The sequence below is a fragment of the Thalassophryne amazonica genome, chromosome 16 (assembly GCF_902500255.1).
Source record: "Thalassophryne amazonica chromosome 16, fThaAma1.1, whole genome shotgun sequence".
Lineage (NCBI taxonomy): Eukaryota > Metazoa > Chordata > Actinopteri > Batrachoidiformes > Batrachoididae > Thalassophryne > Thalassophryne amazonica.
The window spans coordinates 11295720-11320902 of record NC_047118.1 but is presented as its reverse complement, the minus strand read 5'-3'; the positions used below and the strand labels follow the sequence as shown (position 1 = coordinate 11320902).

The window sequence follows — 25183 nt, the reverse complement described above, 5'->3', positions numbered from 1 at the left end:
GTAAAGGTTGCTTAGTCTTACCTATGTAGTGTTCGTTACAGTTTTCCTGACATCTAATAGAACACACTACATTGCTCTGTTTGTAACTAGGGATCCTGTCCTTTGTCTCAAAGTATTAAAAGGTTTAAAGTAAACTGGGATTTTGTGCTGTCTGAAGATCCTCTGTAGCTTTTCCCCTACTCCTGCTAAATAAGGGAGAGACACTCCTCTTCTTCTTGTCTCCGTCTCCTGTCTATCTGGTCTCTTTGTTCTCTGGGACTTCTGCACTTTGTCCAGGGACCACCGTGGGTACCCACATACCGTGAGGGCTTTCCACACAAGTTGTTGTTCTTTAGCCCTTCCCTCTGCAGTTGTGTTCAAGGGGGTGGCTTGAGTCAAAGAGCAGATATTGGTCAGTGTGAGTGGGTTTTCTGTAAACCCCTGTCTGGAGCTGCCTGTTCTCTTCAATTGTAACATCACAGTCCAAGAAGGCTAAATGGTTGTTTCTGGCATCCTCACGTGTGAACTTGATATTGGAGTCCATCGAGCTGATGTGTCCTCAACCTCCTGTTGCTTGATTTTAAACCATGTGTCATCGACATATCTGAACCAGTGACTGGGAGAGATGCCCGTGAATGACGTCAAGGCTCTCTTCTCCACTCGCTCCATGTACAGATTGGCCACAATGGGGGATACCGGAGACCCCATCGCACAACCATGGATCTGCCTGTAGTAATTCCCCCTAAACAGGAAATACGTGGTGTTGAGACAGATCTCCAAGAGTTGGCAGATGTGGTCTGGTGTGAGTTTGGTCCTTTCAAGTAGAGACACATCCTCCAGCAGTCTCTGCCTCACAGCTGAAACGGCCTCAGCGGTGGGGATGCAGGTGCCTCTCGGTAGGGGCGTCTGGTTAGGTTTAAACTCCAGCTTTTGTGGCTTCTGTTTGTTCTTCTCGACAAGGGTCAGACAGAAGTCAGACTACCAGAGCAAGAATTTAGCTGAGGAAGCTTCTGCGATTTGAAGTGAAATGTCCTCGCGTCAAGCAACCCAGTCCAGTCAAAGATTCAAGCTTCTCTACCATTAATCTGCAGTTCACATGCATACCAAACCATGAGGGGCAGTCCACATGGATCAACTATGATCCATTACACCACTTTTTTTTTTTACACAAAGTTTCAAGTTGAAGTAAAAGTTGTGTGTGTTCCTCAATTGATTCTTCTTTGTCTTGACTCTTCTCATCTTGTCAAACTTGACCACAGCATCATTCCCATTTTAATTAAAGGAAAAATTGAAATATGAAATTTACCACACTTTAGGAAACTCGTGTGATAGAAGATTTTCATGTTATATTACTTACTACCACTGCATGAAGCTTTAAGGAAATAAACCAATCAGACTACAAAACTCCTGGACACACCGACAGAAGCAGAGGGAGACTCTTCTACAACCCCTCTCCAATTTTTGTTTATGTGAGGTACAACAAGTGTTATGCTATCAGAGCAGAGGGGACCCTCGATATCTATCCAGGACATACCCAGAAAGAGGAAAAACATGGTATTAAATTGCTCGAATGGGGATACTGACTGTTCATACACACCGAACAACTGAAATTGTGAATACAAAGTTAAAAAAAAGCAGCATGAACAGATAACAAAAATAATTACAGTGTGACTTCTTATCGAAGCCTGAACAGTAACAAAACTCTTACCCTGACGTGACCGGTTTGGGATGAGGTGAGCAGAGATGTATAGCGCTCCACAAACGGGGAAAGCCCATTTCCGTTCTGCCTGAACATCCCCAGTGGTGTCCTTTTATGACCTGAGACTTTTTGCACCAGGGAACAAAGTGCTGATACTGGTCCACGCTGGCCACCACGCTGAATATCTGCTGAGGAGTGAACCTGCAGGCACACAACACCATGAGGCCAGAACTGGATTTTTAATACAGAAAACTGTTCTTTTTTAAATTCAACTAATATACAGCACATCAGGAATGTATGCGCCATGATTCGGATTGGTGGCCCTGAAGGAGAGACCATAAGACTGTGTACATCTGAGAACTTGACAAGATAGATATTTGTTGAGAGATCTAGGAACTGTCTGTATAAAGGATGAAAAGCAGGAGAGAAAGGACACAGCCCTGGGAAGAAGATATAACAGAGGACATGTGTCCATTCACAAAAAAACTGCTGCAGTCTGTTTGGTTAAAAAATTTAAATCATCAATAACATCTGACCAGGTGCATAAGATAGGAAGCTAGCCTATCAATTAAAATATGGTGCTGCATCTTATTCATTTTAGCAGAGCTAACATAGCGAATAAAATCTTGCATGTGTAAGTTATGTCTCTTCGTAACATGTTGTGCTGCTTTCTTGGCCAGGTAAAGAGATTTTTTAACTCAATGAGCTTTTACCTGGTTAAATAAAGGATATATATACACATATATATGTAATGTCACATCCTTACTAATTAACTTTCCCTCAAAATACTACACACAATACCCCATAATAACAACGTGAAAAAGTTTTTTTTTTTTAAGATTTTGCAAATGTATTAAAAAAAAAAATCCCAAGAAGAGCCCATGAAGTGACATTATGGAATCTTCCCCATATAAATACTTTGTGAGCAATACATTTAGCTACATTTTTCCAATATACACCAGAAATAAAAGGTACTCATTAAGAACTAGATTTCAACCTAAAGGACATTTTATCAATTTGTGAAAAATACAAAACAGGCTACACCTTAATTATTTTTTTTTTTTTTCTTTGAAGATGCCTTACCATGACATTCATGCACATTGTGCATTTATGACAATTTTAGTTTAATCTATAATACAAATCATAATACAGTAATTATCGATGTAAAAGGTATAGTGTCACTGTTTTTTTTTAAGATCAAGTCATAAGAAGAATTTCTTTATCACTAAAATTTTATTCCTTAGCATTTACATAAGGGATTCATAATATGATATTGCTAATATGATCAAAATGCATGCTGTCTGGAAACAATTTAAAATTTCAACCCCTGAGGGGGAGAAATTCAATGGATCAGATGCTTTGACCAGCATTTGGTAGATTTAGAAATTATTTACAAGAAATCTTATGGATGTTAACGTAAGATGGGTCACAAGTCATCTCAAAACCTCACTCATGCTCACATGCGCTTCTTCCTGTAGTCTGTATGCATGGCGGCAATGAAGGAAAAGACAATTTTCACTATGCACCGTGGAAAATTCTACAGCTAGCCAGGCCCCTGTAGTCGGTGCGGACCAAGGTAGCTTAGCAGCTGTTAGTTTCCCTCTGGCAGATCCCGAGCAGCCGGGAAAGCAGGCCGACTGGGTGACTGTGAGGAGGAAGCGTAGTTCTAAACAGAAGCCCCGTGTACACCGCCAACCCGTTCACATCTCTAACCGTTTTTCCCCACTCGACGACACACCCGCCGAGGATCAAACTCTGGTTATTGGCGACTCTGTTTTGAGAAATGTGAAGTTAGCGACACCAGCAACCATAGTCAATTGTCTTCCGGGGGCCAGAGCAGGCGACATTGAAGGAAATTTGAAACTGCTAGCTAAGGCTAAGCGTAAATTTGGTAAGATTGTAATTCACGTCGGCAGTAATGACACCCGGTTACGCCAATCAGAGGTCACTAAAATTAACATTGAATCGTGTGTAACTTTGCAAAAACAATGTTGGACTCTGTAGTTTTCTCTGGGCCCCTCCCCAATCGGACCGGGAGTGACATGTTTAGCCGCATGTTCTCCTTGAATTGTTGGCTGAGTGGTGTCCAAAAAATGAGGTGGGCTTCATAGATAATTGGCAAAGCTTCTGGGGAAAACCTGGTCTTGTTAGGAGAGACAGCATCCATCCCACTTTGGATGGAGCAGCTCTCATTTCTAGAAAATCTGGCCAATTTCTTAAATCCTCCAAACCGTGACTATCCAGGGTTGGAACCAGGAAGCAGAGTTGTAGTCTTACACACCTCTCTGCAGCTTCTCTCCCCCTGCCATCCCCTCATTACCCCATCCCCGTAGAGACGGTGCCTGCTCCCAGACCACCAATAACCAGCAAAATCTATTTAAGCATAAAATTCAAAAAGAAAAAATAATAGCACCTTCAACTGCACCACAGACTAAAACAGTTAATGTGGTCTATTAACATTAGGTCTCTCTCTTCTAAGTCCCTGTTGGTAAATGAAATAATAATTGATCAACATATTTATTCTGCCTTACAGAAACCTGGTTACAGCAGGATGAATATGTTAGTTTAAATGAGTCAACACCTCCGAGTCACACTAACTGCCAGAATGATCATAGCACGGGCCGAGGCGGAGGATTAGCAGCAATCTTCCATTCCATCTTATTAATTAATCAAAAACCCAGACAGAGCTTAATTCATTTGAAAGCTTGACTCTTAGTCTTGTCCATCCAAATTGGAAGTCCCAAAAACCAGTTTTATTTGTTATTATCTATCATCCACCTGGTCATTACTATGAGTTTCTCTGTGAATTTTCAGACCTTTTGTCTGACTTAGTGCTTAGCTCAGATAAGATAATTATAGTGGGCGATTTTAACATCCACACAGATGCTGAGAATGACAGCCTCAACACTGCATTTAATCTATTATTAGACTCAATTGGCTTTGCTCAAAATGTAAATGAGTCCACCCACCACTTTAATCATATCTTAGATCTTGTTCTGACTTATGGTATGGAAATAGAAGACTTAACAGTATTCCCTGAAAACTCCCTTCTGTCTGATCATTTCTTAATAACATTTACATTTACTCTGATGGACTACCCAGCAGTGGGGAATAAGTTTCATTACACTAGAAGTCTTTCAGAAAGCGCTGTAACTAGGTTTAAGGATATTATTCCTTCTTTATGTTCTCTAATGCCATATACCAACAGAGTGCAGAGTAGCTACCTAAACTCTGTAAGTGAGATAGAGTATCTCGTCAATAGTTTTACATCCTCATTGAAGACAACTTTGGATGCTGTAGCTCCTCTGAAAAAGAGAGCTTTAAATCAGAAGTGCCTGACCTCCGTGGTATAACTCACAAACTCGCAGCTTAAAGCAGATAACCCGTAAGTTGGAGAGGAAATGGCGCCTCACTAATTTAGAAGATCTTCACTTAGCCTGGAAAAAGAGTCTGTTGCTCTATAAAAAAGCCCTCCGTAAAGCTAGGACATCTTACTACTCATCACTAATTGAAGAAAATAAGAACAACCCCAGGTTTCTTTTCAGCACTGTAGCCAGGCTGACAAAGAGTCAGAGCTCTATTGAGCCGAGTATTCCTTTAACTTTAACTAGTAATGACTTCATGACTTTCTTTGCTAATAAAATTTTAACTATTAGAGGAAAAAATGACTCATAACCATCCCAAAGACGTATCGTTATCTTTGGCTGCTTTCAGTGATGCCGGTATTGGTTAGACTCTTTCTCTCCGATTGTTCTGTCTGAGTTATTTTCATTAGTTACTTCATCCAAACCATCAACATGTCTATTAGACCCCATTCCTACCAGGCTGCTCAGGAAGCCCTACCATTATTTAATGCTTCGATCTTAAATATGATCAATCTATCTTTATTAGTTGGCTATGTACCACAGGCTTTTAAGGTGGCAGTAATTAAACCATTACTTAAAAAGCCATCACTTGACCCAGCTATCTTAGCTAATTATAGGCCAGTCTCCAACCTTCCTTTTCTCTCAAAAATTCTTGAAAGGGTAGTTGTAAAACAGCTAACTGATCATCTGCAGAGGAATGGTCTATTTGAAGAGTTTCAGTCAGGTTTTAGAATTCATCATAGTACAGAAACAGCATTAGTGAAGGTTACAAATGATCTTCTTATGGCCTCAGACAGTGGACTCATCTCTGTGCTTGTTCTGTTAGACCTCAGTGCTGCTTTTGATACTGTTGACCATAAAATTTTATTACAGAGATTAGAGCATGCCATAGGTATTAAAGGTACTGCGCTGTGGTGGTTTGAATCATATTTATCTAATAGATTACAATTTGTTCATGTAAATGGGGAATCTTCTTCACAGACTAAGGTTAATTATGGAGTTCCACAAGGTTCTGTGCTAGGACCAATTTTATTCACTTTATACATGCTTCCCTTAGGCAGTATATTAGACGGCATTGCTTAAATTTTCATTGTTACGCAGATGATACCCAGCTTTATCTATCCATGAAGCCAGAGGACACACACCAATTAGCTAAACTGCAGGATTGTCTTACAGACATAAAGACATGGATGACCTCTAATTTCCTGCTTTTAAACTCAGATAAAACTGAAGTTATTGTACTTGGCCCCACAAATCTTAGAAACATGGTGTCTAACCAGATCCTTACTCTGGATGGCATTACCCTGACCTCTAGTAATACTGTGAGAAATCTTGGAGTCATTTTGATCAAGATATGTCATTCAATGCGCATATTAAACAAATATGTATGACTGCTTTTTTGCATTTACGCAATATCTCTAAAATTAGAAAGGTCTTGTCTCAGAGTGATGCTGAAAAACTAATTCATGCATTTATTTCCTCTAGGCTGGACTATTGTAATTCATTATTATCAGGTTGTCCTAAAAGTTCCCTGAAAAGCCTTCAGTTAATTCAAAATGCTGCAGCTAGAGTACTAACGGGGACTAGAAGGAGAGAGCATATCTCACCCATATTGGCCTCTCTTCATTGGCTTCCTGTTAATTCTAGAATAGAATTTAAAGTTCTTCTTCTTACTTATAAGGTTTTGAATAATCAGGTCCCATCTTATCTTAGGGACCTCATAGTACCATATCACCCCAATAGAGCGCTTCGCTCTCAGACTGCAGGCTTACTTGTAGTTCCTAGGGTTTGTAAGAGTAGAATGGGAGGCAGAGCCTTCAGCTTTCAGGCTCCTCTCCTGTGGAACCAGCTCCCAATTCAGATCAGGGAGACAGACACCCTCTCTACTTTTAAGATTAGGCTTAAACTTTCCTTTTTGCTAAAGCTTATAGTTAGGGCTGGATCAGGTGACCCTGAACCATCCCTTAGTTATGCTGCTATAGACTTAGACTGCTGGGGGGTTCCCATGATGCACTGAGTGTTTCTTTCTCTTTTTGCTCTGTATGCACCACTCTGCATTTAATCATTAGTGATTGATCTCTGCTCCCCTCCACAGCATGTCTTTTTCCTGGTTCTCTCCCTCAGCCCCAACCAGTCCCAGCAGAAGACTGCCCCTCCCTGAGCCTGGTTCTGCTGGAGGTTTCTTCCTGTTAAAAGGGAGTTTTTCCTTCCCACTGTCGCCAAGTGCTTGCTCACAGGGGGTCGTTTTGACCGTTGGGGTTTTTACGTAATTATTGTATGGCCTTGCCTTACAATATAAAGTGCCTTGGGGCAACTGTTTGTTGTGATTTGGTGCTATATAAATAAAATTGATTGATTGATTGATTGACTATGGCATGTCCTCCCAGATAAATATGTCCTAAAATGAGCTGTAATTTTGCAACATGCTACAAAAAAACTATATTATAATGCTGGGATTTCAGTAGAAACTAAATTTTTCAGTTTTTGAAATTTGAAAGGCCCTATAGCTTTAAGATTTATATCGTTTTTTAAAATATTGCCCAGTTAATACAGCCAAAATACAGGATATGAACCAAATTCATTAACTGCTTAATTTCATTAAGTCCCTGCCTTGCAATTTGCTTATTTTTGACTGTACTGGTGTAGAGGGGACTGACCTGACCTTCCGGCTCTCTGTGTACTCCATCCTGCGGGTGCTGACGGGAGCAACCAGGTGGATGAAGGTGCGGCTCGGGGGGGTACTGATGGGGGCGGCGGGTTGAAGAGACAGGATGGCTCTTTTCACTGCCAGAACCCCACAGAACCTGAAATGTCTGAGGACAAAAAAGGAAAGAAAAAAAAAATGGGAGCAGAATAATGAATCATCACATGAACCACTGACAATCTGGTGAGGAAATACTATTTTCTTATGGAAATAATCACAGAATAAAGACATGTAACAAATGTCTGGAGTTGTAAATTACACCATTTATTCTGAAACACTCATGAGAGGAAAAAATATGATTCAATGATCAGATGATCAGAAGAGGACACCCATTTTTTTTTTTTTTTTTTTTTAGGAAAAAGTGCTTGACTGTATTTTCATTTTATAACAGAATTTTTTCTTAGTTTTTTAGGTCATTATAAATTAAACATTTTTGGAAGTTTGACTGTTGATCAGACAAACAAACAGGCAGTTTCAAAAACTACTTTGTGCAAAAGATGCCAGCAGCTTAATGTTTCTGTACAAATGTGTTTTCTTTCTGTCATTCTAGTAAAACAGCAATGTAAAACAGTAAACAGCAAATGTAAATTTTCTAAAAATTGTAACAAACAATAAAACAGTACAACTTTACAGACAATTTTGTGTATTTGATTAAAGAAACTGGTATACTTTTAAAAATAGCACATATTTTGAGATCAACACAACCTGGATTATGTTGGGCTTTTTTCTTATCTTTTTTGCAAACAAATAAAGCAAAGGTGCTGAAAACATAATGGAAATTTACAGAATATTTAAAGCGTGCAAAAGTATTAAAAGACTACAAAGTAATCTTGTGACTACCCGTTACATAAAAAAAACCTGATTTGTCATATTTCTTCATGCTGTTCAGTTAATTATTCACAAATTACTCACCCATTTGCTGCCATTATAGAATCATGCATTTGGCTGAACATGTACAAAGTAATCTGATTGGCCTTACTCCAAAAAAAGCCCATTTTTAAAAATTAAGTACTTTCTTTAATGAACAAATGTCTCCAAGTTTGATTTGGTTAACATTTGCAGATTTAAAATTGTGTCATTTATAAATGCAATGATTAAAAACTTCCCATTCATTCAGAAACAAAGGCTGCACAGTCTTGGAATTATGAAAAGATTTAGATGCCGATATCATTTTCGCCACCAGCAACTGATTACATTTCAACGTGTTGTTGCCGAGCAACCTTGTAAATCACTTCCTCTGAAGTAGTTCGGGGTTTAACTTTCCAGAAACACATACAACACCTCTGATACTGGGGGCGGAATGATGAGACTGCAGTTAACACTCTTGTCTCTGAGCTAGAAGGTCTAGTATGAGTCCACCGGTGCTCAGTTCCTTTCTGTGGAGAGTGTGCACATCCTTCCTGTGGCTGTGTGGGCTTCCTCCAAGTGCCGTAGTTTTCTCCCCACATCCCAACATGCACATTAGGGCCATGTTTCTTTCACTCTGCCTTGACCAAGGCAGCATCTGTAGATGTGAAGTTGATCCCAGACTGAAGCTGCCCATTCCTCTAGTGGTTGGACTGTGTCAACATATAATGGGGATTTTCAAGTTGTCGCTAGAGCAGTGCCTAAGCGCATGCATGATGACATCACTTGTCATCAACTTGTGGTCATTGTTTGGATTTGTGTGGAGGTAGGAATAGCCTTTTGAATGCTTGAATAACAATGTCAGTCACACAAAGAAATCAAATAATAGTGAAAACATGTTCATTGCGCCCAGAATGTTGGCATTTTGGTTGTTGAACTTTCCTAGCAACGAAGCCCCGGTCACACAGCACTAACGAAGGACACCGAAGCCAAAACAAAACAAGAAATTGGGACTTACTCGTACGTTGACTTTTGGAGACATCGTTTAACCTGCATCCAGCTTTGATGGGTCAGTCGCTCTGTGAGGCGTCATAACAAGCTGTTGTTTCTAATGACGCCAAACACACTAGCGAGAGGCCCTCTAACCAGACGTCTTGGTTTCAAGATGGCAGCGCAACATGAAAAGTGTCCATTAGGACAGGTTAAATGCAGAGAACAAATTCCATTTGGTGTATGTAAGAAGCAAGTCCTCAGGCCTATCTGGCCGGTGCTCATCACCAGATACCATAGCTTAAAGCAGGTAAGTCTAGGATGTCAACCTGGACAGGACACCAGTCCACTGCAGGTTTCTCACCAGTTAAAGGCTGGTACCCATTTATAGCTGGGTGGACTGAGACAATGGAGAAAAAGTGTCTTGTCCAAGGACGCAGACAGGTAGGCTGGAGTACATACCGGGAATCAAACTACACATTCCATTAAGCATGCAAAACAGAAATACTATGGAAATGGACCAATAACATCTTGGAATTTTGCTACTGTGCAAGACATCCAGACATACGCAAAGCCCTGGTCTGGAGTATAAGTCAGGGTTTTTTCTTCTTTTTTTGACTAATTTGGAAAGTGCTATGACTCATATATTGACAAATCACATTTATTATTAATAATAACAATAATAATAATAATTTGAATGACTATGTAGGACTTTCACAGGAATCAAAGCACTAAACAAACTAAAAAATAAAATAAAAAGTACTACATTCCAGTGGCTTCGTATCTCCATAAGTACACGATCATTTTCCCACAGTGCACTATGATTCTTTTGGAGTGAAAACCTGCATGCAACTATTTCATGTAACAAAGTGGCTATCTGTACATAGCCGTATTAATAATTCCAAATTCTATTTGTACGTAGTGCAGCCATGTTATGGTTAAGGATTATAGGGTGGTTATGGTTAGCGTTAGGGTTATACGTAGCTGCTTCTGTGACATAGTTTAGGAATCTAATTATCAATAGCAAATACATGTACAGATATAGGGTTGGGTATCAAAAACCGGTTCCTGTGAAGAATTGATAACAAAGGATTCAATCCACCGACATCAATGGCCTTTTTGCTTAATGATTCCCTTATCGGTTCTTCAGTTCACATTACGCCAGAGCGGCTGTTGTTTTTGAGGGTGTGTATCGGGAAAATGTTCATTTCTCTACGTTGACTGAAGCAGCGGGTCGCAGCACTGCTTGACGCAGCCACCCACTGCTTCACTACTTTTCAGAAGCAGCAGGTCTGCAATTTCTTCTTTAACCGCCTCAAAGCCATTTAAAGATGATAATCGTGACTCACCTTCGTGCTGATTAAAGTCACCAACTTGGACACTTGTCTTGTTGGGGGAAAGAAACAAGAAATCTTCCTCCATTCCGCACCAGAATATTTATTAATTCCTAATTAACTTTTCGTGGGGCAGCACATGCGATGGTTCACTGGTGTGACCTGGACCCGCTTCGCCGGTTCGTAAACTGAAGTTACTGCCCCGCAGGTAAAGGAAATAATATTAATAGTAATAATAATGTCATCTGTTTTGTGGGACAAACTGCGTGACTTGGAAAGATAGATTCTGGTCAGAATAACGTCAAAGTGAAACGCTGTTTTACATCAAGTGACACCTCTTCCAAATGTTGTACAGACAACAAACTACAACAAACTCCCAAAATAAGACGTCCTCCGTTCTTTATGAATTACATTAATCTTGACCTGCAACACAGGCGGCTGCAAGAGCTCAGCTCAGGACTATGGAGTTAAATTTACCTCATTTATACCTGAAAGGAAATGCTTTTGATTTGTCAAAAGCATTTCAACTACAGATTTTGTTTAGTTCTATTTATGTCCAGTGATCAAGGATCCAGTGACCATGTACAGATTTTATTTATTGCTATTTACTTCCTGTGTTCCAGGACAGAGCTTAAGAAAAAGTGTTGAGTGGCAGAACTGCGCCCTCTGCTGTCAAAAAGGAGCATCTGCAGAGTGGGTCGATGACAAAGACAGACAAAGACTTTTGGTTTCATTATTCTTGTTTCTGTCATGAGTTGGGAGCTTGATAGTGTGCGTTCAGAGACCAGCAACGGTAGGCACATAAGGTGCCTGTTTTTTTTTAATGATTCACCCAAAATAACTGGTCTGAAAAGAAGGAAAGCAGTTCTGCAGGATGAATACAAAACAGAGTTTTTCCAGTTACTCAGAGCTATGTGCAATACTGTCAACATCTTATCAAAGTGGCTCAGTCATTTTGCATAAACATGTTGCACTTTTTGTTCCCAATGCAAATAAAAAAGGCAATGTTTACTGTTTTGGCACTCTGGCAAAACAATTTCCTTCCAGATTAATAAAGTTCTTTTTATTCTTAGGCAGTGGATATTTTGCCAGATACAGCAAACACGCACCTAGCGATATTTGACCGGCTCTCCTCACTGATTGGCTAGTTCAAATGACATCATCGTAGAGTGTATTTCAACATGGCGGCACCCTCAGCATTAAGTGTTGGTGCTAATTTTTCATCTTTAAATGCCGTATAGGATGCCATAAAGTCATTTGAATCGGAATAGAAAATCACCTACTGGCAGAGGGATTCTCGGACGCTAAAAGCAGCTCAAAAACGTGGCATAGCTGTCCCCGAAATTATTCCCCCGTGTGGTGAAAATTCTTTCCACTGTGCCCGAAATTATTTCCACCGGCGCTTTTCGCCACACAGTGGAAATAATTTCGGGCACGGTGGAAAAAATTTTTGCATTCTTGGTAATTTTCTGTGTAGTGCGGGGATCATAAACAAATCTTGCAAATTCAAGACAGAATAAGAATGAAAATACAGAAGTTCACGTCAGCACGTGTGTTTATCCCATTTTTTTCTCTGTCAGTGTCATGTCTGCAAAACCTTCAATCACTCCACCACTGAAAATAATAAGTGGTAAAATATGACAATTTTCAATAATGAAAATCTCCAATATCGAGCTACTATCATGAATGTGAAATAAGGAGATCTTAAACTCCGATCGCCTTTAAGTTCCCGCCCGACTGTGGTCGAAAAGGGGAGAATAAGTAGAAGGATTCTAGGGGCCCTGTCAATCACGGGCCCCTAGAATCCTTATACAAAACTTATACAATTATAATGCTGACAAAATAATATGGGGGGTGGCCCAGTAAAATTTCTTTCTGGCGGAGCCCCTGCTTATATGGGTAGCTTTTGTGACTCTCCATTGTTCAGCAACTCACCTGGGAAGGATCAGGTGTTTGGGATCAAGATTCTAGAGATACTACAGATTCCCACAAAGAACCTCAAAGATTACAACAGTTCTCCAAGCAAACCACAAACTAGTGCAGCAGGTTAGAGAATATTTACAGGGGAATCTTTCAAATGGTGATACAAGCACCAAATTCAACACAAATAGTCCTGAGACATTACTCTTTTGAAAAAGCAGACTATCCACTCGATTTTTCAATAGGCAGCCAGGTAGGGGTCAATGAAGTATTACACAGCGATCAAAATTAAAAGATGCTCCAATCATATTGAAAACTATACCACATTATTCATCCAACCATAAAGATTCCAAAAAGGTATAGTTTGGACTATCTTTGACTGAATGTTATGAAGTTATGGGGCAAAAACAGTAAAAACGGTGACAAAGCTCAATTTCAGTTTGTATGGGAGGCCAAAGTTAAAGTTGCTCCAATTTTGGTAAATAGTGATGCAAATTATTGGTTGAGCTAACAGGATAAATAAATTAAATAGATTTGACCGTGTTGAATGTTTACTGTCCAAAGTAAAGGTCAAACAATGTCAACGTCCATTGGATTCTATGGCATATGACATGTTACCCTGTAACATGATAACTAAGTACGACACATGGTGCAAACTATTCCTTTTTAAAACCCTATTCACTAAACCAATAATTTGCATCACTTTGTACCAAAATTGGAGCAACTTTAACTTTGGCCCCTTGTACAAACTGAGATTGACCGCTGGTACCATTTATGCTGTTTTTACCCCATAACTTCATAACATTCAATCAAAGATTGTACAAACTATACCTTTTTGGTATCTGTATGATCAGATGAATAATGTGGTATACTTTTCAATATGATTGGAGCATTGGTAAATCTTGACCCCTGTGTAATTCTTCATTGACCCCTACTTGGCTGCCTATTGAACAATCAAGTGGATAGTCTGCTTTCTCAAAAGAGTAATGTTTAAAGAATATGTGTGCCAAATTTGGTGTTTGTATCACCATTTGAAAGACTGTTTCAGTTATCTGCTGCACTAAACTGTTCCTCGTGGATCTCAGATGAAATCGTGCACTCGAGATGTTTTAGATGTTAAGACCACGTACGGACCTGCCGGTGTCGTGCGTGAAGTCTCTCTCACCTGATTTTGGCTCTTTGATTAGTTACTCGGGAAACTTTAGAAGACGGCTCTAACATCCTCACCAGAGCACTGAACAGGAGCGGAGTTATTCTCTTATCCATACGAAAGCCAAAAAAATAATGATAGATACTAACTGAACTTTTATTAGGAAAGACTTCAGTTGAAGAACCTCTGAATAAATGGCGAATTCCTCTTTCACCGATCTAAAAAAGGACGGCAGCCCAGTCAGGTAGGGGCGGGGCTACGGATTCTGACCAATCACAGAGAAGAACAGAAAAACAAGATTCAAAACGTCCAATGGCTAATAAAAAAAGAACAGTAAGAAAAGAAAAAAGGAACACTATTAAGTGGAAGTCCAAATTTAAAACAACTGACGTTTATACAATTCGTATTTATATTTAATGACTTAGTATGAAATTCTCAGTCCCAACAAAACAGTATGTTAAATGGGAATACAAATTTAAAACATGAATTTTATATATAAAAAAAATTGTATTAATATTTAATGCCATAATGAATGCTTAGCATAAAACGAAGAACCCAAATTAAAGCTCTTGAAGTTTTAAAATGTTGTTTGGAAGCTTAATTAAAACAAAATAAAATAATGCAGTGTGTTAAATTAGAAATCAAAATGAAAACTGATAAAAGGTTAAAAAGATTGAATTAATATTTAATGACTTCATTTAAAAAAAAAAACAACACAGAGTAGAAAATGGAGAACTAACATTCATTCCTTCATTCATATCTGGGTGAGGTCATGGTGGCAGTAGACCAAGCAGCTCACCCCACACTTCCCTACTCTCAGCCAAGTTCTCTAACTCTTCCTAGAAGAAAAGGTTACATTTACATTTAATGTGTTTATTTAAAAAAAGAATACTGAGTAGAAATGGCTGAACCAAGATTAAAACATAAGTGTAAAATGTTTGAATTCACTGTTTCATGTTTTTTAAATAAATAAATAAATAACCCACTGAGGATTAATGGGTGAGAAACATTTAAAATGAAATTATGAAGATATTTAATGTCTTAATTTAAATGCAGGAAACAGATGTTGTTTGAAATGTCTGATATATGAATTAAAAAAAATACTGAAAATTGTTTGAGTTCTGGAATTGTTGGACTTTGTATATGTGAGCTGCTACATCATGTTATTACTATGATACCTCCTGTATCATTTTTATAAACGTTTTATCTCACAAAGCACTGAATCTTGTTTTGAAATGTGATAGAGCTTTGCTCTCCTGCACCTGCATGCTGATTATTATTATCATGAAGACATGCACACATTCTCAAAATTATGCAATAATGAACTTTTTTTTGTTGATGAAATAAAGTAATAAAGTATATGTGAGATATCCATTCACCATCATTGATTAAATTGCATTAAATGATCCAAGTCATCCTGTATGTGTATCAGTGCAAATACTTGACAAAATGGTTTCACAAGTTTTTGCAGGTGAGCCAAATGTTGAGCATGCACCGTGCACGTGATAACCCTGCACTTTGGCAGTACAGAGGAATAAAGGTCGGCTGGTAAAGCTGACATTGTAAAGTGCAGAAGATCACCTGCTGCATTATGCAATGGATTGAAATGTTTTAATTCTGACATTTCCATGGCTTGTCTATGTTCCTTACCTAATTCTTATTACACTTATACGCCTAAATCCTAAAGCGACAGTGTTACGTATACATGATAAGAAAGCCATAACTGGTGGTGCAAGAAGATCCACTGCAGGATCTTCACACTCGAATTAGGGCGCTTGAAGAGGGAAGGATTTAAGAACCGCAGTCAATCCAATCAAAGGTCGGCAGCAACGTTACACCTAAAGGTACAAACGAGAGAGAAAGTACTCGACGGCTGAGCTTTAAAAGGTTGATCCAAAGCTTAATCAACAATCCAGTTCAGTGATTCAGAGGATTTCCTGGGAACTTTTATTAATGTGTTTTTTTTTTTTGTTTGTTTTTTTCTTTTATTGCTCACTCACTCATCTTCAACCTAATTATAGGGCGTGAGGCGGGGTACACCTTGGACATGATGCCGTCTGTCAGGGCCACATATAGACAAACAGACACATTAAAACCTGCACACACAATCCACCTAACCTGCATGTCTTTGGATGTGGGAGAAAGCCGGAGCACCCAGAGGGAACCCACACAAACACAGGGAGAACATGCAAACTCCACACAGAAAGGCCACAGGTTGGAATCTATATGTATATATATATATATATACAGTGATGCCGGTAACGCGTTACTCTAATCTGACCACTTTTTTTTAGTAACGAGTAATCTAACGCGTTAATCTTTCCAGATCAATAATCAGATTAAAGTTACTTCTCCAAGTCACTGTGCGTTACTATTATTTTTCATTGTGGGTCGATAGCAGCATTAAACTTGGTCTGTGGGCAGGAGGTCGGAGTTCAACTGAACTGCCCACTTTAAGCAGAGCTGTGAGCTTTTCATCCACGGTTTTCTGTAGCAGCTCGTCCTCACCTCTTAAAGCGCGGTGATCAGCACACCTGCATTAAGCTTTACAAAGACATTTTTATACGTTTTTTCCTCCTTTATTTAGAATTCTGAGCTGAGCCGCTTCGTATCTGGTCGTTAAAAACAGCTGATCCTCCGCGACGTGTCAACAACTAACACTATTTTCCACTCAAATGCACCTAAACTCTCTTTCTGAGGACCACATGATGTGAAAACGCAATAAAACTTTCTTACCTGTAAATCTGGTCCTGTTTTCTGCATAAATAAATGTTATCCATTCTTTGTGCTCAAACGCCAAAGCAGGGGCGAATCCAGATGGAATGGGGGCGTGGGGCAAGGATGTGCCCCCCACAACACCCCTAGATTAAAGGTCCAGTTTTGAAGCCGTTTTTTATTACAACTACTAATATTGCTTAAAATAATAATAATTTCGACAAGTAAAATGTTTAGAGAGAATTTAAATGTTAGAAAAATGTTAGAATTTAATAGTTACATTTATAAACAATGTAGGTTCGAAATTGCAAGTTTTACTGTTACAGTGCTGTCAACAGTTAAATATGAGGTCAAGAGAGAGGTCTTTATTATACTTTTTTATAAAACAAGTATTTATTTTCATTGAAGTCAAGAAAGGGTGACTATAAAGTGAGTTTTGGCAAAACAGGTATCATTGTCATGTTGAGGTGGCAGAGGGTTGTTGTCGGCAGCTGGGGAAAGTAACTAAAAAAGTAACTAGTAATCTAACTTAGTTACTTTTACAATTGAGTAATCAGTAAAGTAACTAAGTTACTTTTTCAAGGAGTAATCAGTAATTGGATTACTTTTTCAAAGTAACTGTGGCAACACTGTATATATATATATATATATATATATATATATATATATATATATATATATATATATATATATATATATATATATATATATCTCATTTGATAAAAGACATCACAAACCTATATTTTAAGTTCACTTGCGTGGAAGCAGAAGTATTCATTGCTGATGGGCCTTCAGGCAGCAAGTTTATCAGTTGCATAGTTTCGTAATAAGTGAGAAAAATATACAAGGGTACTCCTAAGTGAACTTCAGAAACACCCAAGCTGCAGGTGCCATCCAGATTTAAATGATTAAAAAAAAAAAGGTCTAAATTTTTGATTTGTAGAATAATTATTTATTCATCTTGTAAAAATCCATGCTAATTCACTTATCTTTGCGTCTGTTTAAAATGTAATAATATGCAAATCCACACCTAGTAAAAGGACATTTCTAGTATATAAAAAAAAAACAGATTGCAAACAAGCTTTTCATGTCTTCTTTTTACAAGTGCTGCATCTATTCTTCATTCTTTTTAAACAAAAATTTTCTCGTATTTAGATAAATTCCAGCATTATTACATGAAAGCGAGCAGTATTATTGAAATGTTCTGACATTTTGCTGTATTATTTAATATCCATCAATATTTTATTTATGGATTGAAACAGAGATATTACTGATGTTAGGGGAGACTGGGAACAGTTGTACCAATGGCAAAATTGTAACAGCACCTGTTCCACCAATCAGAGGCAAGACTGAGTCAAGCGGTAACGAATGTAAACAAATAATTTACGTTCATTAACCTTTCATGACTGTAGGGACAAAAGTCGCTTTTTGAATAAAGTTTGTTTTTAACAGTTTCAGAGTTAAAGGGGTAGAATTTCTATTACATTCAGTCTCTCAATAATAATAATAGGGAGGGGTGTTATTTAAAAAAAATGGAAATCTATAAATGTTTGCATGGAATATGGAAATATACACGGAATAAACCATAGCAGGATAAATTTGGGGTCATTTGGTTCCAAAAACCCATATGGACGGAGCAAGCCGAAAATGTCATATCTTGAGAACCGCTGCACCTAGAGACTTGAAATTTGGCTCCAAATGTTGCTTGACCCCAAGTTTATATTCAACTTCTATAGTAACAATAAGCTTATCTGGTGTTTTTTAAGAGTAATTAACAAAAAAAAAAAAAAATTTCAGTACATATGTTACGATCAATTGTAACAAACAAAATCTATGTAGTTTTTATTTCAGGAACATCAGTTGAGTATAATCATCACATGTAAAGAATGACATGGCCACAGTGAACTAATTATAAGCAACAGAGTGGTTTTCTACGTCAACAACACATATACGACACACACGTTACTTGAAATTTTCAAACGCTCCGCCCATATGGGTTTTTGGAACCAAATGACCCAAAAAATTATACTGTTATGATTTATTCCATGTGTATTTCCACATTCCATGCAAAAATTAATAGATTTCCAAAATTTTTGAAATAACACCCCTCCCTATTAATAACTGCTTTCTTTAAAAAAAAAAAAAACTGTTACAATTAACATCATTGAAGAATATAGGTCAGTTTTATAGTTTAAATCTCATTTTTAGTAGACAATGCTTTGACTGATTCTCAGAATAAGTGCATGCATTTTTGAGCGAATATTCAATTACAGAAATAAATGTGAGTTACAACCCTCATGAAATGTATTTTACTGTCAGTAAAAGACGTGTTTTCAATCTATTCATACATTTGTTAACGTTGCTGCAATGTGATTTTTTTAAAGCATTTGCAAAAGGAATTCTTCCTTGCTTTTATTTTTGCAACTTACCCCAGCGGGTGTTGCAGTATATTACAATATTCATTCAGGTTATAACAATGGTGCTTCTTGTTTTTAACATAAATCAAGTTTAAAAAAAAAAGGTTTGTTTTTAAGCTTGAAATAAATGTTGAATAGTCGGTGACAAAATTCAAAACAAAAAACAACTAAAGCAAACTATGTTATGATTTTTCCCTGTCTCTCCTAGATACAGTAGGGGGCGCACACAGGAACCTGACAAACAATGCTTTTGAAGCAACAGTGGTGCAATAAATGGGACACATTTCAGGTTAACGGAAATGTTTTGTTCACTTAACCCTGATGCCTGATTTTGTTTTTCCATTTCCTTGTTTTTAATGAGAAAATTGCCTTTATTAATGAGAGAGGTGCTTTTAGATTTTCAAAAAACCTGCTCACAAATTCTTTATTTATTTATTTTTATTTTATGATACCAGAGTTGTTCATTCCCGTAAACTCTGTGCTCTATCAGTGAACTTACTGCCCTTTCCAGTTAAGCAACAGCAATACGTCGCTGCGTGTCAGCTTTATTCCAGGAAACAAAAAGTGAAAGAGCAAAGTATTAACTGCCATGTGACAATTTATCATGAACGATTTGTGGCAGTTATTCATTCTCAGTGTCTGAGAAGATCTGTTTGCTCATAGTGCTGATGTACTGCAGGCCATCCGGCGGCGTGAGCTTCAGCTGGACAAGAGGTGGGACTGTGCCGCTGGTGAAGTATCTGAAAGCAGGCCTGGATGACTGAATGGCATCCACAAAAACCTGAAAGTTACAAACTCAGATGTTAAATCTATGCCCGCTCTTACTGTAACACACTGATTACACAAATATTTGCAGTGATCGTCGTCATCAAACAAAGCAGAATGAAAGATTAAAACAATGGCTCCATATTATGATTATGTAAGTCACCTCAGAGGTATTATCTGGTTACAAAATCTGGATTTTTACATTTAAAAGTGTTTATTTCTTGCTAAGTTTTGCAAAACAAGTAAGACACCCATAAGGACAAGGGAGACAAGTGTAAGTTGATTTTCGCAAAAAGTTAACTTCTCAAATTAATAAAAATTGGAGATATTGCTGCACATTTGAGCAGCTTTTTGTCACCATCTAGTGGGCAATGTGAGCATTTCAGGGCTTCTGATAAATTTCCTACTTGAAACCAAAAATTCATTAAAAATGGCATTCATAAATGTTAGAAATGCATGAAGTTTTTTGACCTCCCAGTATTAACGTATAAAAAATTCAATTTTGAGAGTTTTACAGATATGAAAATACAGTTGTGAATGTATGTGAAACTTGCTAAATGTATTAAATTTATACAGAAATACAGCTGACTGGGAGCTGATTACACCAACAAACATACTTTACTGTGCAAAAGGTTTAGGCATCCCAGAGTTATAGCTATATTTTTAATTGCATAATAATAATAATAATAATAATATCTGTAAAAGTACAAGCCAGTAGAATACCAGACAAACAAACTTGCAAATGATCATGCTTTAATTTGAGTTTTTCTTAAAATAGTTTTTGAGGTCCTACAACTTAAACTCTGTTGGGGCATATACACCAAAAAAAAACAAAACAACAACAACATTTAAATAGAACCCAGTTTTCATATTGATCATCATTAAAGTTGAAATTCATCACACATTTAATTTATTTATAAAAATTTATCAGATTTACTATATCAGGCAACAATCAAATGTTCAACACACCTTTACAATGTCATCAGTGTCCTGTGCCGCATTTTGGAAAACTGAGCTGCAATGCTGCAGGTATTTCTCATACAGGCTGACTGTTCTGCTATCGACGTGTTGGAGAGACGCATCTCCGAGCTCTGCCCTCTGCAGATTGATCAGGAAGTCAGTGTTGACTGGACCGCACTCAATGAGGCTCACGCTGCACGGTGAAAATGAAGCTGTTAGTCGTTTCACCGCCACATTTCCGTGTCGTCCTAAAACATGGAGATGCATCGCTGCAGCAACATGAAACTCACTGAATGTTGAAGTGGTGCAAGAGGATGGCCAGACTCTCACATACACCCTCCACTGCAAATTTACTAGCACAGTAAACCTCGTTAAAAGGAAGACCTGTAGGGCAGCATGAAATCCCAAGATTGGTTATTTTGGCAGTTTTCATCTGTACCCATGTGCTTCACAATATACAAACAGATTTGCACATCTGACCATGAAGACCTCCTGAGCTGCCGGTGACCAGAATGCGACCCTGTCCCAGAGCCTTCATCTGTGGCAGGAAGGCCTGGATGGTTTGGATCACACCCAGAAAATTGACTTCCACAACCTGTCTCATGGACTCCAAAGACTGCACCTCCAGCGGCCCCATCATACCAACGCCAGCATTACACACTGTGGAGAGGAAACACAAAGCATCAAGCTTCTGGATCACAGCCCAGATCTGGGTTATGTTGCAAAATAAAACCTCAGCAAGGTGGCCAAACCACAAGGGACACACCTTAAATGTTTGACACTGAGTCATGCAAGTTAACTGTGTGATTCAGTGATGTCATAAATGATATACATGTATCCTTGATTTAACCTCTATTTTTGACTAACACACAACCCTTCCACCATGTTTAATGCAAATTTTCTTCACGGTATTTGAGTTAAACACTTATTGAATCTGACTTTTCAAGATAACTCAAGGTCAAAGAATTCCACCTTAGAAATGTAATATATAAGATATACCTTACTGACTTTTCAGGTAAACAATAGATACGTGATATATTACTTCATATTAGCGGGTTTTAGTGAACATAGAGGTATCTTTAACCAATTCCTTGGAATAACCATTCTAGATACTTCGTATATATCCGCTTTTGGTTGGCCTTGGTAGAGCTCAGCATTGGGATTTAGTGCAAGTTTGACACCAGTGCCCTGGTATTCCAAAAAGGTCTCCCACCCAAGAACAAATCACAAATATGCTCTGTTTAACTTCTAACTAATTCCCAGTGCAATGTCATAGTTATACTTGCTGTTCATACATATATTTGGTATTAAATATGATAATTTTGGCTTTTATTTCCTTTCAATAGCTTCTATTTATAGTTTTTTTTTGTTTTTTTTTAATAACCGGGACCTGAGTACAAATTTAGTACCACTAACATGGAAATGTGAGTTGGCATGACAATAAAGTTCCTTGAATCCTTGAAATCTGATCTGGATCAGGTCTGCACAAAGTAGATTGCCTACACATATCTTATATCTACTATAAGCTAAAGGTTGGTCATCTTCCTGTCCCACAGCATCCTGTACTCAAGGTTCTTGAAAAGGAACAATATCTCCACCTGGTGGACACATGAGTGTGTGTAACACTTATGGACATCTACAGTTTTGATGCGATCTACAACAAAATTGGTGTGCTGATAGCTTGGGTCACTTAGCTCTGTATGGGCATACATAAAATATGTTTCACTGTGTATTTTACAGAATATTCTGTTTAATTTGTGGCAGTCTACCATGTTAATAAATAGCTCAAAAGCCAATCCATAAAAGGGTAAAGAGGTGGAGTGTAGGCGAGACCCATTGTGATCTGGGTGAGGCGAACATGTCCCTTTCAATGCAGTTACCAAACAGAGCTAGCATTGTTTTAGGGGTTAGAGTTTTAAATCATTTGTTTGACTGGATGGTCTTTTTATTTAATAGGTGGTTTTGGTGGGGTATTAAAAATTATGACCAGATTATTGCCTCACTAGTGGTGGAATGTTTGGGTTACTGTTGAGTGGAGCTAAAGTCAACTAAGCTATAGGTCATCTGCTAACACTCTCACATCATTAACATAAATTAAATTACACAAAAATGTAACTCTGTGGAAATACTGGAGCACACATGCAGACACGTCTCAGCTGAAGCCATATTATTGCAGATATTTGCAGTAAAATACTCAGAAGACATTTATGCTAATGTTAGCCACTAGCATCGTGTTACGTGATCTTAGTGGCTAAAAGATAATGTCATTTTCAAGCTGTTAAATATTAATCCATCTTGATGGTTTCAGATTCCGCCACTCTTTGTAAAATTTTAATGTCGATCTAATGCATTTCACTGGAAATACAGACCAAAATTTTGAAAATGAAAATGATGCTCATTGAGAAAACAGTTCTAGAATCCATTTTCAGATCACCTATAAAATCTAATTATATGTTCATAGTCTCCTAACCCTAACCTCCCAAAAAACATCCTGTTTTCTTGCCCAAGGGCAGTTGGGTAAGTAAATTAATTGAGGTTAATTATGTTTTCCAAACCAAGGTGTATTACAGTTCTCATCAGCAGACATGAAGAGAAATATACAAAGTGCACACCCAGTATGTCTACTCTTTTCTCTGCAATCCTGTCCCGTGTGTCCAGGATGGACTGCCGATCTGTCACGTCCATTTGGAGGATGTCCAAGGTGTCTCTGTGCAGGCCTTTCACACACTCCAAAAGACGCTCCTTCTTGGCCAGGTTCCTCATCGTGGCATAGACTAAACAGGCAGTAGCAAAGACGTAAACAAGGAAACAGCAAATCAATTTCATAATGTTTGCAAAAATTAAACAAACTTGCTTAGGGAAGCCACACCCACATTTCAAAACAATAGGCATGTGAAGGAAACGTTAAATGGGCTTTTAATCGCCAAAATTCCAAAGGAGCTGGAAATTTGACCTCTGACCTTGATCATTAACCAAACAAAATCAAAACGAATCACTTCTTGTCATCCATAATCCCAATTTACACACAAACTTTGATCAAAATCAGATAAAGCGTTGTTTCGATATGTCTCAAGACAAATTGCATAATGTTCAAATAGTTACAAGACTACAAAAGCGTCAGTAAAGAGAGAAAAGAAGCCCCCCCCCCCCGCAAAAAAGTGTATAAGTCAAGCTTCAACAGCTACAGAAGCAAAACCATAAAACAGAATTTTTTACATTTATTACATATAAATATAAGTATGTGCCAGTAACAAAAGTACATATGACAATTTTAAATTGTTCTTCCTAATACAGCTCCTGACCAGCACATGCCTTCTAAGACGTGTTCAAAACTCCTGAACTAATGCATAAAAATAACAGCATGCATAGACCAGCTGTGTCTACCTTTGTAGATTCTGTCTGGATTGGAGGCCAGCCGGACGGCCAGGCTGAGGCCGATCCCAGAGGAACAGCCTGTGATCAGCACCACCTTCTTGTCCATGAAGTCTGGCTCACCAACGTTCTACCACAAAGTGAGGCAGAATCCTCGAAGTGAGCATTAAGATAAGATGGAAGCACAAGAAATTCTTCTTCTCAATGTTTTCATTTCTTTCTCTATCTCAAGGTCGGTTAATTCATAATATTTCCCTGTGAGAAGGCATTTGTGACCGTTTTCCCATCCGCTGAGGTCTTCTTGTGAGAAGCAACGGCTGAGCTCACTCAGATGTTGTGTGAATCAGTCAGTGGTGGTGTGAACATATTTTTGGAGGTTAGTGCAGCAGGTAACAGAATATTTACAGAGGAATCTTTTAAATGGTGATAAAAGCACCAAATTTGACACAGATACTACTTAGACATTACCAACTGGCCACTTGAAGTTTCAATAGAAAAATTACACAGTGATCAAAATTTTAAAACACTCCAATCATATTGAAAATTATACCACATAATTTGTCTGATCACAAACATTCCAAAATGGTATAGTTTGGACTGTCTGTGACTGAATATTATGGAGTTATGGGGTAAAAACAGCAATAATGGTGACAAAGGTCAATTACAGTTTGTACAGGGGTTAAAAGTTAAAGTTGTTCTAATTTTAGTAAAAAAGTGATGCAAATTATTGGTTAAGTTAATAAGGTTTTAAAAAGGAATAGTTTGCACCATGTGTCATGTTTAGTTATCACATTATGAGGTAACATAAGTCACACAGTCAAATGGATGTCAACATTGTTTGATCTTTACTTTGGAGATCAAGTATTCATATTAGCTCAACCAACAATGTGCACCACATTTTACCAAAATTGGGGCAAGTTTAACTTTTGACCCCTGTAACAAACTGAACTTGACCTTTGTCACCATT

At 38.0% G+C, this 25183-nt stretch overlaps 2 protein-coding genes across 3 annotated transcripts; both read right to left on the bottom strand.

The window, feature by feature from the left end:
* Positions 1–1683: 1683 nt before the first annotated feature.
* LOC117527963 (coenzyme Q-binding protein COQ10 homolog, mitochondrial-like) lies at positions 1684–14184 on the bottom strand. The gene is made up of 3 exons (XM_034190482.1): positions 14003–14184; positions 7701–7856; positions 1684–1879 (listed from the first exon to the last, which is right to left on the bottom strand). The coding sequence occupies exons 1-3, from the start codon at positions 14101–14103 to the stop codon at positions 1684–1686; spliced, it is 453 nt and encodes a 150-aa protein (XP_034046373.1). The 5' UTR covers positions 14104–14184.
* Positions 14185–19655: 5471 nt separating this feature from the next.
* LOC117527910 (estradiol 17-beta-dehydrogenase 1-like) lies at positions 19656–24622 on the bottom strand. Of its 2 annotated transcripts, XM_034190417.1 has the most exons (6): positions 24229–24622; positions 23457–23618; positions 21325–21504; positions 21135–21228; positions 20854–21037; positions 19656–19900 (listed from the first exon to the last, which is right to left on the bottom strand). In XM_034190417.1, exons 1-6 carry the CDS (start codon positions 24323–24325, stop codon positions 19742–19744), a joined length of 876 nt encoding a protein of 291 aa, XP_034046308.1. In that variant the 5' UTR covers positions 24326–24622; the 3' UTR covers positions 19656–19741. The 2 variants fall into 2 exon arrangements, with proteins under 2 accessions (XP_034046308.1, XP_034046307.1); XM_034190416.1 differs by lacking the exon at positions 24229–24622 and having other exon boundaries at positions 23457–23751.
* Positions 24623–25183: the final 561 nt, after the last annotated feature.

Bases quoted from the DNA above. Each gene is read 5' to 3' on its own strand.
- LOC117527963 (XM_034190482.1), bottom strand. From the start codon at position 14,103: ATGGATAAGAGAATAACTCCGCTCCTGTTCAGTGCTCTGGTGAGGATG. The intron at 7,857-14,002 runs GTGAGAGAGACT...TTTTGTCCTCAG, and splicing joins AATCAAAGAGCCAAAATCAG to ACATTTCAGGTTCTGTGGGG. The intron at 1,880-7,700 runs GTCAGTCCCCTC...GTGTGCCTGCAG, and splicing joins ACAGAGAGCCGGAAGGTCAG to GTTCACTCCTCAGCAGATAT.
- LOC117527910 (XM_034190416.1), bottom strand. From the start codon at position 23,736: ATGCCTATTGTTTTGAAATGTGGGTGTGGCTTCCCTAAGCAAGTTTGT. The intron at 21,505-23,456 runs GTGTGCACTTTG...TCCTCTCCACAG, and splicing joins GAAAAGAGTAGACATACTGG to TGTGTAATGCTGGCGTTGGT. The intron at 19,901-20,853 runs GTGTGTTGAACA...TGTAACTTTCAG, and splicing joins ACACTGATGACATTGTAAAG to GTTTTTGTGGATGCCATTCA.